The 11,276-nt window shown below is 41.0% G+C and overlaps 1 protein-coding gene across 1 annotated transcript in view; it reads left to right on the top strand.

The window, feature by feature from the left end:
- MAP1B (microtubule-associated protein 1B) overlaps positions 1–11,276 on the top strand; it is a 62,474-nt gene that overhangs the window by 50,839 nt on the left and 359 nt on the right. Inside the window, exons 4-6 of the mRNA XM_009327225.1 lie at positions 2,175–7,327; positions 7,430–8,787; positions 10,422–10,660. Of these exons, the coding sequence (XP_009325500.1) occupies positions 2,175–7,327; positions 7,430–8,787; positions 10,422–10,660 (6,750 nt within the window). The remainder of the gene's footprint in view (positions 1–2,174; positions 7,328–7,429; positions 8,788–10,421; positions 10,661–11,276) is intronic.

The following is an 11,276-nucleotide window of genomic DNA, read 5'->3' on the forward strand; positions in this document are numbered from 1 at the left end:
ATATATGATCTATATCTGGAATAATTTTTCTCCAACTTTTCATTGGCCTGCACTACCAGTGGCTTAACACTGTCTGCATTATGCGTGCCAACTTTTAGAAACAAAGAAAGTCAGAATTTAGGAGTATGAAGCAGAAATCCAAATATGATATAATATAAACTGGAGAGGACTAACCCCAAACCTTGGCCCAGTATATTCATTAGCCCAGTGTATTACCATGCGATTTTTTTATCTAGCCAGAAAATTGGCTCTACATGAGAAACAGTCTGTATTCAAGTTATCTCCTTATGTGTGCAGCAGACTTGGATTTATTCATCCAGAGGAAGATGATCTTTTACTACTTTCATCTCTCCCTAATAATGTGTTTTCAACCCTGATCAGAGACACAGCATAAAGATTACATTTGAGATACTAAATCCATTTCAGAGCTGTGGTCTGTGCTGCCCCTCTTTTCTTATTTCTGTTGCAATAAACATCAGGAATAGTTCTCCTGTTTTCCTTATCTTTCATCCTTTTCAGCCATTTCTCCTTTTATTTTGTTTTGCTTTGTTTTTTCCTTTGCTCCTTTTCAGACAAAGCCATGTCTGACATATGGATGAGATTTATTTATACTCCTGTCAAATGGTTTGGATACTAAGTAAGGCTGACAAAGGAAGATAGAAAATATTTATTTTCTGCTTGATTTAGGTATTGGTTGGATTTTTTTTCTTTGGATAACAGCAACTGCATCTTTGTTGAGTTTTATTTTTGGTAAATGCTGAAAATAAATAATGTAACACAAAGAAGGGAATAGAGACACACACATGGAGGCCCAAAGAGATCTAATGCAATCAAACATCATTAGTTTTTTATATATGCATTTTTTCTGCTGATTCAGCTTGTGGTCCGAGACATTCAAATTATTCAGCTGTAGCATAATCTATATCATCTTTATGAAAACTGTTCTTACAGCTTGAACTGACAATTGTGTCTCTGCAAAGAAGGTTGTGGTATTTTGCATGACGATGTGCTGGCATATTTTGCACTGACATTTTATGTCTGAATTACTTCTTTAAAGAAGTTGTTTGCATAATTTGGTGGTCTCTTTTTTAAGACCAAATAGAACAGAAATGGGCTACATCTAACCTAATTACCAGTTAAAAAATCAAAGTCAAATGAAAGTATCTGTGGAACTGGGAGAAGGTATAAAGTATGTCACAATTCTTCACGTTTGTTTGTCTACTAATCTGGGACCATCAAATATTGTTTTTTAGTTCAGACTAGAACAGAACAACAGCTCTTCATACTACGGCATAGAACTTGTTTTCTATGCCTTTATTTCAGCAGCTGGTTTTGGTACTAGCATGTTAGCAAATACTGTCAAAATTAATGGAGTTATTCTAGATTTCAACTTTCATGGTCCATGAGTTTAAAATCAAAATAATGACAAGAGCATTTTTAACCCTAACACTGTTTTTCTGTCTCTTTAGCCCTGTACCTCATAGTCTCAGAAATACAGAACTTGTAGCTGTTTTAATTTCTGAAGCAGTAACTAATTTCTTAGTGTTCTGGAAAACTCTCCTGCAGTCAGTCATGCTAATCTGGGAGCGGTGCTAGCTTTTCAGGAGCCAGTCTGCAGAAAGAACTGCAGTAACAATGGTGTGGTGGAATATATCCCATGAGAGAAGGGGGTGAGGAAGGCGGCTGCCTCTGGGAGGATGCTGGCCTCCTCTGGATTGCAGTTACTCTCTGCCTGTTAAGATGATGTGCTTTGTCCCTTAGATATTTGGCTGGCTCTTCTGGATGGACTGGGGCAGCAGGGAGACCCATGAGCCAATGGTAGAGATAGTGGCAGCTCTGGCAGCATTAGCCTCATAGTCCTCATACCCTCTCAATATAAAAGCTTGTACCATCCTCCTATGAAGGGTGGAGGAGGGAAGGGTGAACCTTGGGGTACTGTCATCCTTTGGGCAATAGGGACCAGGAATGAGGTCCTTCTTTGTATTTAAAAAAATACAGTAGCAAACTAATTGTGGTAACAGGTTCCTTTAGCTTCTAGGATGGGTACTCACCAGTGCAGAAGCAAATGAAAAAGTTTTTATCTATCTGGTCAGGAAATATTATGTTCTGACATTAATTGTCATTAAAAAATGAATTTACATGCATCTTCTTGTGTTTTTGTTTTACAACCCTAGATTGGTGAATTATTGAGCACCACACACCCTGCCAACAAAGCCAGCCTAACTCTTTTCTGCCCTGAGGAAGGGGACTGGAAAAATTCCAACCTTGACAGACACAACCTTCAAGACTTTATTAACATTAAACTCAACTCAGCTTCCATATTGCCCGAAATGGAAGGACTCTCTGAATTCACAGAGTATCTGTCAGAATCAGTAGAAGTGCCATCACCTTTTGACATTTTGGAACCTCCAACCTCAGGAGGCTTCTTGAAACTCTCCAAACCCTGCTGTTATATTTTCCCGGGGGGAAGAGGGGACTCTGCATTGTTTGCAGTAAATGGATTCAACATGCTTATCAATGGAGGATCCGAAAGAAAATCTTGCTTTTGGAAACTTATCCGGCACTTGGACAGGGTGGATTCCATTCTGCTCACTCACATCGGAGATGACAACCTGCCAGGAATCAATAGCATGCTTCAGCGAAAGATAGCTGAACTAGAAGAGGAACAGTCCCAAGGGTCTACTACTAACAGTGACTGGATGAAAAATCTGATCTCACCTGATTTAGGAGTTGTATTCCTTAATGTACCTGAGAACCTGAAGAACCTGGATCCTAACTCTAGAGTAAAAAGGAGTGTAGAAGAAGCTTGTTTTACTCTCCAGTATTTAAATAAATTGTCTATGAAACCAGAACCTCTTTTCAGAAATATGGGAAATACCATTGACCCCATCATTTTATTTCAGAAAATGGGAGTTGGCAAACTTGAGATGTATGTGCTTAATCCTGTCAAAAATAGCAAAGAGATGCAATATTTTATGCAGCAGTGGAGTGGTACTAACAAAGATAAAGCTGAATTCCTGCTACCGAATGTCCAAGAACTAGACATTCCATTATCCTACTTCACCTCTGTCTCATCCCTGATTGTGTGGCATCCAGCTAATCCTGCAGAAAAAATAATCCGAGTTCTGTTTCCTGGAAACAGCACCCAATATAATATTCTAGAAGGACTAGAAAAACTGAAACATTTAGACTTCCTTAAACAACCAATGGTTACACAAAAAGACCTAACTGGGAGCATTGCTAGTCCGGCTGTGAAACAAGCAAAGTTGAAACAACGAACAGACAGCAAGGAGAGTCTCAAGCCTGCTGCAAAGACACCACCAAGCAAGCCTGTCAGAAAAGAATCTAAAGAAGAAACACCAGAGCCTGCGAAGCCTAGTCCGGCACCAGAAAAACCTCAGAAGTTGGAAAGCAAAGAAAAAGTTCCAGTTAAAAAAGAGAAACCAGCAAAAGTGGAGACCAAACCTATAGTGGCAGAAAAAGACCTAACAAGTAAAGAAGAACAGTTAGTAAAATCTGAAGCTCCCGAAAAACAAACTACAGATGTAAAACCAAAAGTGTCAAAGGAGAAGCCAGTGAAAAAGGAAGTCAAAGCAAAACCTGAAGAAAAGAAAGAGGAAAAAGAAAAACCAAAGAAAGAGGTTTCTAAAAAAGAGGAGAAAACACCCATCAAAAAAGAGGAAAAACCAAAAAAAGAAGAGATCAAGAAAGAAGTTAAAAAAGACATGAAAAAGGAAGAGAAGAAGGAAACTAAGAAGGAAGTAAAGAAAGAAGCTCCACCAAAGGAAGCTAAAAAAGAAGCTAAAAAAGAAGAGAAGAAGGAAATTAAGAAGGAAGAAAAAGAAGCCAAAAAGGATATCAAAAAGGTTCCTAAAGAAACAAAGAAGACAGCTGCTCCTTTGACTGAAGCCAAAAAGCCAGCAGCAAAGCCTAAACCACAAAAGAAGGAGGAACCTGCTAAAAAAGAAGCAGTACCTGCTGGAAAGCCAAAGGAAAAAGGAAAAGTTAAGACTGTGAAGAAGGAGATCAAAGTCAGTGGAGCACAAGCTGCCCTTGCAGCAGTTGGAGTTGCTGCCACAACTGTAGCAGCTGTAGCAGCTGCAGAAATTACAGCCAGTGGAAAAGAACTTGAAGTGGAGAGATCCCTTATGTCTTCACCAGAGGATTTAACAAAGGATTTTGAGGAACTAAAAGCTGAAGAAGTAGAAACAATAGAAGAAACAAAACCTCAAGTTGCACTTATAGAGGATGAACTGAAACTCACTGGCACAGTACAAAAAGAGGCCTTTGAAGTACAGAAAGAAAAATTAGATAATGAAGGACCTGCTGAGTCCTCTGATGAAGGCATAACTACCACAGAGGCTGAGGGTGAGTGTGAACAGACACCCGAAGAATTGGAACCTGTGGAAAAGCACAGGGTTGATGACAATGAAAAGTTTGAAGATGAGGGAACTGGCTTGGAAGAATCATCCGAAGCAGGAGATTATGAGGAAAAGGCAGAGACAGAAGAAGCTGAAGAACGAGGTGAAGATGAAGAAGAAAAGACACCACTGGACATCACAAAACCATATATGGAGGAACCAAGAAAAATTGAAGAGAGCTCAGAAGAAATAATGGCTGAAGCAGATGCTAACATTAAAGATGAAAAGTATATTGAAAAGGCAGATTATGAGACATCAGATGAACGGGCTGAGGAAGACAGGGAAGAAGCAATAGAAAAGGCAGAAACTGAAGAGACTGAAGAAGATGAGGAGGACAAAGCAGAAGACATCAGAGATGAAGAGGAAACTGAAAAAATAGAAGCTGAAGAAGATTATGTGATGGCTGTGGTAGACAAAGCTGCAGAAGCTGGTGAAGTTGAAGATAAATATGGCCTACTCATAATTACACCAACAAAACGCTCAGAGCCTCAGTCTCCAGCAGTTGAACCAGCCTCTTCTATCCATGATGAGACATTACCTGGTGGTTCAGAAAGTGAAGCCACTGTTTCTGATGAAGAAAATAGAGAAGATCAACCTGAGGAATTCACTGCTACTTCAGGTTACACACAGTCTACCATCGAAATATCCAGTGAACCAACTCCAATGGATGAAATGTCAACACCCCGGGATGTCATGAGTGATGAAACTAACAATGAGGAAAGCGAGTCACCCTCTCAGGAGTATGTGAACATTACCAAGTATGAGACATCACTGTACTCTCAAGAGTTTGGCAGACCTAAACTTTCTCCACTTCCAGATGCTTTTAATGGATTATCTGAAGGATCCAAAACAGAGGCCACAGAAGGTAAAGATTATAATGCCTCAGCTTCCACCATCTCACCACCTTCTTCATTAGAGGAAGACAAATTCTGCAAATCTGCATTCCAAGATGTATATCGGCAAAAAGAAAGGGAAATCCAAGCCACTGCCAAATTAGAAATCAAAGAACCCTATCAAGAAGATGTTGGTGGAAAATGTAGTCCAGCCAAGAGTCCAGCTGACAGTTTGTCCCCTCCATCACCTGTTGCGAAAACACCACTGAGTGAACGTAGTGTGAACTTTTCGCTTACTCCCAATGAGATCAAGGTCTCGTCTGAGCCTGTCCCCATTGCTACATTGCCTGATGTACATCAAGAAGTTGCTGAAGAGCACTGTGCAAGCCCTGAAGATAAAACATTAGAAGTAGCATCTCCCTCACAGTCTGCTGCTGGTAGTGCTGGCCACACACCTTATTATCAGTCTCCCACTGATGAAAAGTCCAGTCAGCTTCCCTCTGAAACCAGTGAAAAGTCAACAGAAGCTCCTGTTAGCTTTGAATTCAGTGAAGTCAAAGATGAGTCTGGAAAACCCAGAATAAGCCCTATGGATGAGCCTGTGCCAGATTCAGAATCTCCTATTGAAAAGGTTCTCTCGCCTCTACGTAGTCCACCACTGATAGGTTCAGAGACCACTTATGATACATTTTTGAGTGCTGATTTAAAGTCTCCCACCAGAGATTACGAAAGTCCTTCTGAGGGGAAACCTGAAAAAGAAAAATCACCTGTTCAGATAAGCCCAGCTTCTGAAGCCAGCTCTGTGGGCCTTTTCCAAGAAAAACAAGATGAAAAAAGTATGGAGTTTATGGTAATTAAGGAAGGCTTCAGCCTGGAAAGGAAAATGGAGGATACAGAACCCAGCAGCTCCCAGTCTTCACTGGTCTTGGATGAGCGGAAATTAGCAGGTGATCTCTCACCTACTCAAATAGATATCAGTCAGTTCGGTTCTTTAAAAGAAGATACCAAAATGTCAATTTCTGAAGGCACTGTTTCTGACAAGTCTGCAACTCCTGTTGATGAGGTTGTAGCAGAAGACACCTATTCCCATATAGAAGGAGTAGCTTCTGTTTCTACAGCATCTGTTGCTACTAGTTCATTTCCAGAACCAACTACGGATGATGTCTCTCCTTCTTTGCATGCTGAGGTTGGATCTCCCCACTCTACTGAAGTTGATGATTCCCTTTCAGTGTCAGTTGTACAAACACCAACAACTTTTCAGGAAACAGAAATGTCTCCATCTAAGGAAGAGTGCCCAAGGCCCATGTCAATTTCTCCACCAGATTTCTCACCTAAAACCGCAAAATCAAGAACGCCGGTGCACGATCACAGATCTCCTGAGCAGTCAACTATGTCAGTGGAATTTGGTCAGGAGTCCCCTGAGCAGTCTTTAGCAATGGACTTTAGTAGGCAATCTCCAGAATATCCTACTGTAGGCACTAGTATACACCATATATCTGAAAATGGACCAACAGAAGTAGATTATAGCCCTTCAGATATACAGGAGCCTACTTTTGCACAGAGGATTTCCCCTGTGGAGCAGTCATCTTACTCTCAGGAGAAAGATATTTCAGAAATTATTTCAGTTTCTCAAATTGAAGCTTCATCCTCAACTTCATCAGCTCATACACCTTCCCAGGTAACTTCACCACTGCCAGAGGAAACTTTTTCAGGTGCTGTTCCACCCAGAGATATGTCGCTACATTCTTCTTTTACCTCAGAAAAGGTGCAGAGCCTAGGAGAAAAGCTGTCACCAAAGTCTGATCTATCTCCATTAACTCCAAGGGAATCTTCTCCTCTGTACTCTCCTAGTTTTCCAGATTCACCTCCTGCAATCACAGAAGCAGTGTCAGCTAGTCACACACCTTCATTGCCACTGCAAATGTCCTCTGTCAAAGCATTTGGTTACCAGGAACCCCTAACAAAGCACAGTCCAGAACCTTTACTCAGTCCAGAAAAAGAGGATTCAGAGAAAAGCAGCAGGTCACCAGAAGAACTTAGTTATTCTTATGAGGCCACAGAGAAAACAACTAGGTCACCAGAAGATATTAGCTACACCTATGAGGCAGTTGGAAAATCTACTAGATCACCTCAGGCCATGGGTTATTCCTGTGAGACAACTGGGAAAACTACTAGGTCACCTGAGGCCACAGAGTATTCCTATGAGATAATTGCGAAAAATATGAGGTCATCTGAGGCCACAGATTATTCTTATGAGATGACAGGGAAAACCACCAGGTCACCAGGGGCCATGGATTATCCTTATGAGACAACTGGGAAAACCACCAGGTCACCTGGGGACACAGATTATTCCTATGAGACAACAGGGAAAACCACCAGGTCACCTGGGGACACAGATTATTCCTATGAGACAACAGGGAAAACCACCAAATCACCTGAGGCCACAGATTATTCCTATGAGAGAATTGGGAAAGCTACCAGATCACCCGATACTATGTATTACTCCTATGAGACAACAGGGAAAACCACTAAGTCACCAGAAGCCATTAGCTACTGCTATGAGACAACTGGGAGAACCACCAGATCACCAGAGGCCATGGCTTACTCCTATGAGACAGCTGGGAAAGCCTCCAGTTCACCTGAAGCCACAGATTACTCATTTGAGACAACTGGGAGAGCCACCAGGTCACCCGAAGCTACTAGTTATTCCTATGAAGCAAGTGCACATTTCACTCCAGGAAAACCGTTAGCAGAATCCCGTCAAGATGTTGACTTATGCCTTGTGTCCTCTTGCGAATATAAACATCCCAAAACTGAACTTTCACCCTCATTTATCAACCCAAACCCCCTTGAGTGGTTTGCAAGTGAAGAACAGTCTCAGGATCAAGAGAAGCCGTTAACTCAATCCGGGGGAGCTCAGCCACCTTCTGGGGGAAAGCAGCAAGGGCGGCAGTGTGATGAAACCCCTCCCACGTCTGTGAGCGAGTCTGCCCCATCTCAGACTGATTCGGATGTCCCCCCAGAGACTGAGGAATGTCCCTCCATCACTGCAGATGCTAACATTGACTCAGAAGATGAGTCAGAAACCATTCCAACAGACAAGACAATTACGTACAAACACATTGACCCACCACCTGTCCCAATGCAGGATCGCAGTCCTTCCCCTAGGCACCCTGATGTTTCCATGGTTGATCCAGAGGCTCTGCCTGTTGATCAGAATTTAGGTAAACCTTTGAAGAAGGACCTCAAAGAAAAGACAAAGACAAAAAAGCAGGGTACTAAGACCAAGTCGTCTTCTCCTGTTAAAAAAAGTGATGGTAAATCAAAACAAGTGGCTTCACCAAAGCCAGCTATAAAAGAATCTTTAGACAAAATTTCCAAAACAGCTTCTCCAAAAAAGAAGGAGTCTGTGGAGAAGGCAACCAAAAATATCTCTAATCCAGAAGTAAAGTCTCGAGTGGAAGAGAAAGATAAGGACACCAAGAATGCAGCAAATACAACAACATCCAAGTCAGCAAAGACTGCAACCACAGGTAAAGACAGAGAGCAGTCCCTAGTGTTAAGATTTTCTTAGTTTTTGCAGTGAAGTTAGTTTGCCTTTGTATCAGCTGAGAATGTGGTTTGTAGCAAATCCCCAAAGAAAGTCCAGGTTTTAAATATAAATCCAGCGTGTAAAGGCCACATTTAAATGCATGAAATTCACTAATTTAACTTTAGTAATCTGAGAAACTTGATGTGTCAATTTGCTCAGAGAGTACATAAAATATAAAAACTTAATACTACCTGTCTAAACTGTTGACCAACTAATAGAATTAAAAGTACCACTTTTGTAGGTGAAGTGAAATCAGTAGCAAAGTGAACCACTTTATTCATTGTAAGAAATAAGTAGGCACAATTCTCTTAACATAAATGAATGCAATTTAATATTGTGGGAGGCAAAGGTACTATCGGCCACTGGATGCTCTTATTGCTTTCCTGGATTAATTTTAAAAGGAGTATTTTAAAAAAATATAACAGTAGTAAGAGCACTTTCAGTGAACTAAGCATGTACATCACATAATCCAGTTAAAGTCTTATGCCATCAGTGGTGACTAAAGATACAGAAAATTAATGTCATTTTGAATGACTGTTGTGTATTTTAAGTAGTAATAAAATATGAATTAAATTACTGAAGGAGACATTGTGCTAATCTGTTGTTTCCGGCAGATCTTGTTAGAGAGTGTTTGGGGGATAGTTCGATTTTGCTGTTTTCAGGACTGATGTTCTGTTGAAAGCTTTTTTACAAGGAGCAGTTCTAGGGTTCAGTACAAACAAATCAGTATTCAACTGTCTTTAGCTTCCCCATTTTAAGTGGTCCACTGTTCCTTTCTTACACCATCTTTTGCATGTCTCCATTAGTAAATGCATTTCAAAGGTAGTATTTTTAATGTATTTAAACTTTGAACTTCCTATTGACTGAAGCTCTTCTTAGAAGAAGTACTATACTATGTACAGCAGCAAAAGCATGCTTCCCCCTACTTTTTGTGGTAAGTGGCTAATTTGTGTATGCAAATAAGGATCCAGCAGGCAAACAAACACTTGTTCTCAGTTCCCTGAAGTAATTGCTTTACAAGCTTCTCTGTCCTCCCAAGTTCCTCTTTGACCCTCTTTCTGCTCACATGTAGTAGCTTCCTGATGCACCTGTAAGGCAGTCTGAGCATATCAACAGGTGTCTTGCTGTGTGTTGATACCCCAAATCTCAGGACTGCTTCAAATCTGCATGGGTCCCTGTGTGACCCTAGGTTTTATAATTGTGGATACCTGAGACTTTCGAAAAGGTGTGCTTCTTAACCTGGAAAATAATACCACCATTTATTGAATGGTAATTCAGTAATCACAGCCCTGCGTAGTAATTGTTGGATACTAGTAGTATATTACTGGGAAAGGTTCAGTCAATTTTTTGTTATGTGGTAGTGAGTTTTTATTGTATTAAACAGTAACAGTTATTCAGGTTTTTCCTTCCATTACAATTGTAATCAGGATACAATAAAGCTGGAACATGTCATTAGATGTAGGAGAGTAATGCCATAATTGGACACATCTCAACCTCAGCAGTTCTAACAGTAATTAATAAATGCATGTTTTTAACCAGCCTGTGATATATTCTTTTGTTGTTTGATTTCCAAAGGACCGGGGAATACTAAAGTGGCAAAATCTACAGCAGTGCCTCCAGGACCTCCGGTGTATTTGGATCTGGTGTACATTCCCAACCACAGCAACAGCAAGAACGTTGACGTTGAGTTTTTCAAGAGGGTGCGGTCATCCTACTACGTGGTGAGCGGGAATGATTCTGCAGCCGAAGAGCCAAGCAGGGCTGTTCTGGACTCCCTGCTGGAGGGCAAGGCGCAGTGGGAGAGTAACATGCAGGTAGGCTCTTCACTAGTATCTCTGTCTGGAAGTTTAACCTTCTCTGGGAAGCGACTATGGGAAGCCAGAGCACCTCTGGAGTGGACAGTGGCTGCCGGGGAGTGGGGTCCCCAGGCTGGGCACCTCGTTTCACTGATAATGTGAGAGGACACCTGAGTGAAGCACAGAGCTGCACCACACTCATCTGCTCCCCCATTTCTGGCCCTTCTGAGCTGTTCCTGGTGAATAAAACAGTTGAGGGCTGGTTTACAGGGCCATTTGGCTTTCATCTTGTTACCATACCATATATGATCCAAGTTTGGAAACATTGCAGTTTGTAAGTAGGAAAGAAGAGTGAATATTTCATGGTTTATATGGTAATCACATACACTTGGAAACTTCCTGTGCCTTTCCATCATGATCAATAAGTAAACAAATATTTGGCCATAATCTGAAGAGCTATCAGTGCAGACTACAGACCGCTACTTCTCTGGAAAGCTGCATCTCAGCACCTTAAGAAAAACAAGGTTTTATTTTGATAAACTACTTCTTTGCAGTTATTTTACCTTACCTATGTGTATGTTTATTTCCTTTTATCCATTCATTTATCCAACTATTTATTGCATGAAGACCCACT

Source organism: Pygoscelis adeliae, unplaced genomic scaffold (genome assembly GCF_000699105.1).
Source record: "Pygoscelis adeliae isolate BGI_AS28 unplaced genomic scaffold, ASM69910v1 Scaffold26, whole genome shotgun sequence".
In the NCBI taxonomy this organism is placed as follows: domain Eukaryota; kingdom Metazoa; phylum Chordata; class Aves; order Sphenisciformes; family Spheniscidae; genus Pygoscelis; species Pygoscelis adeliae.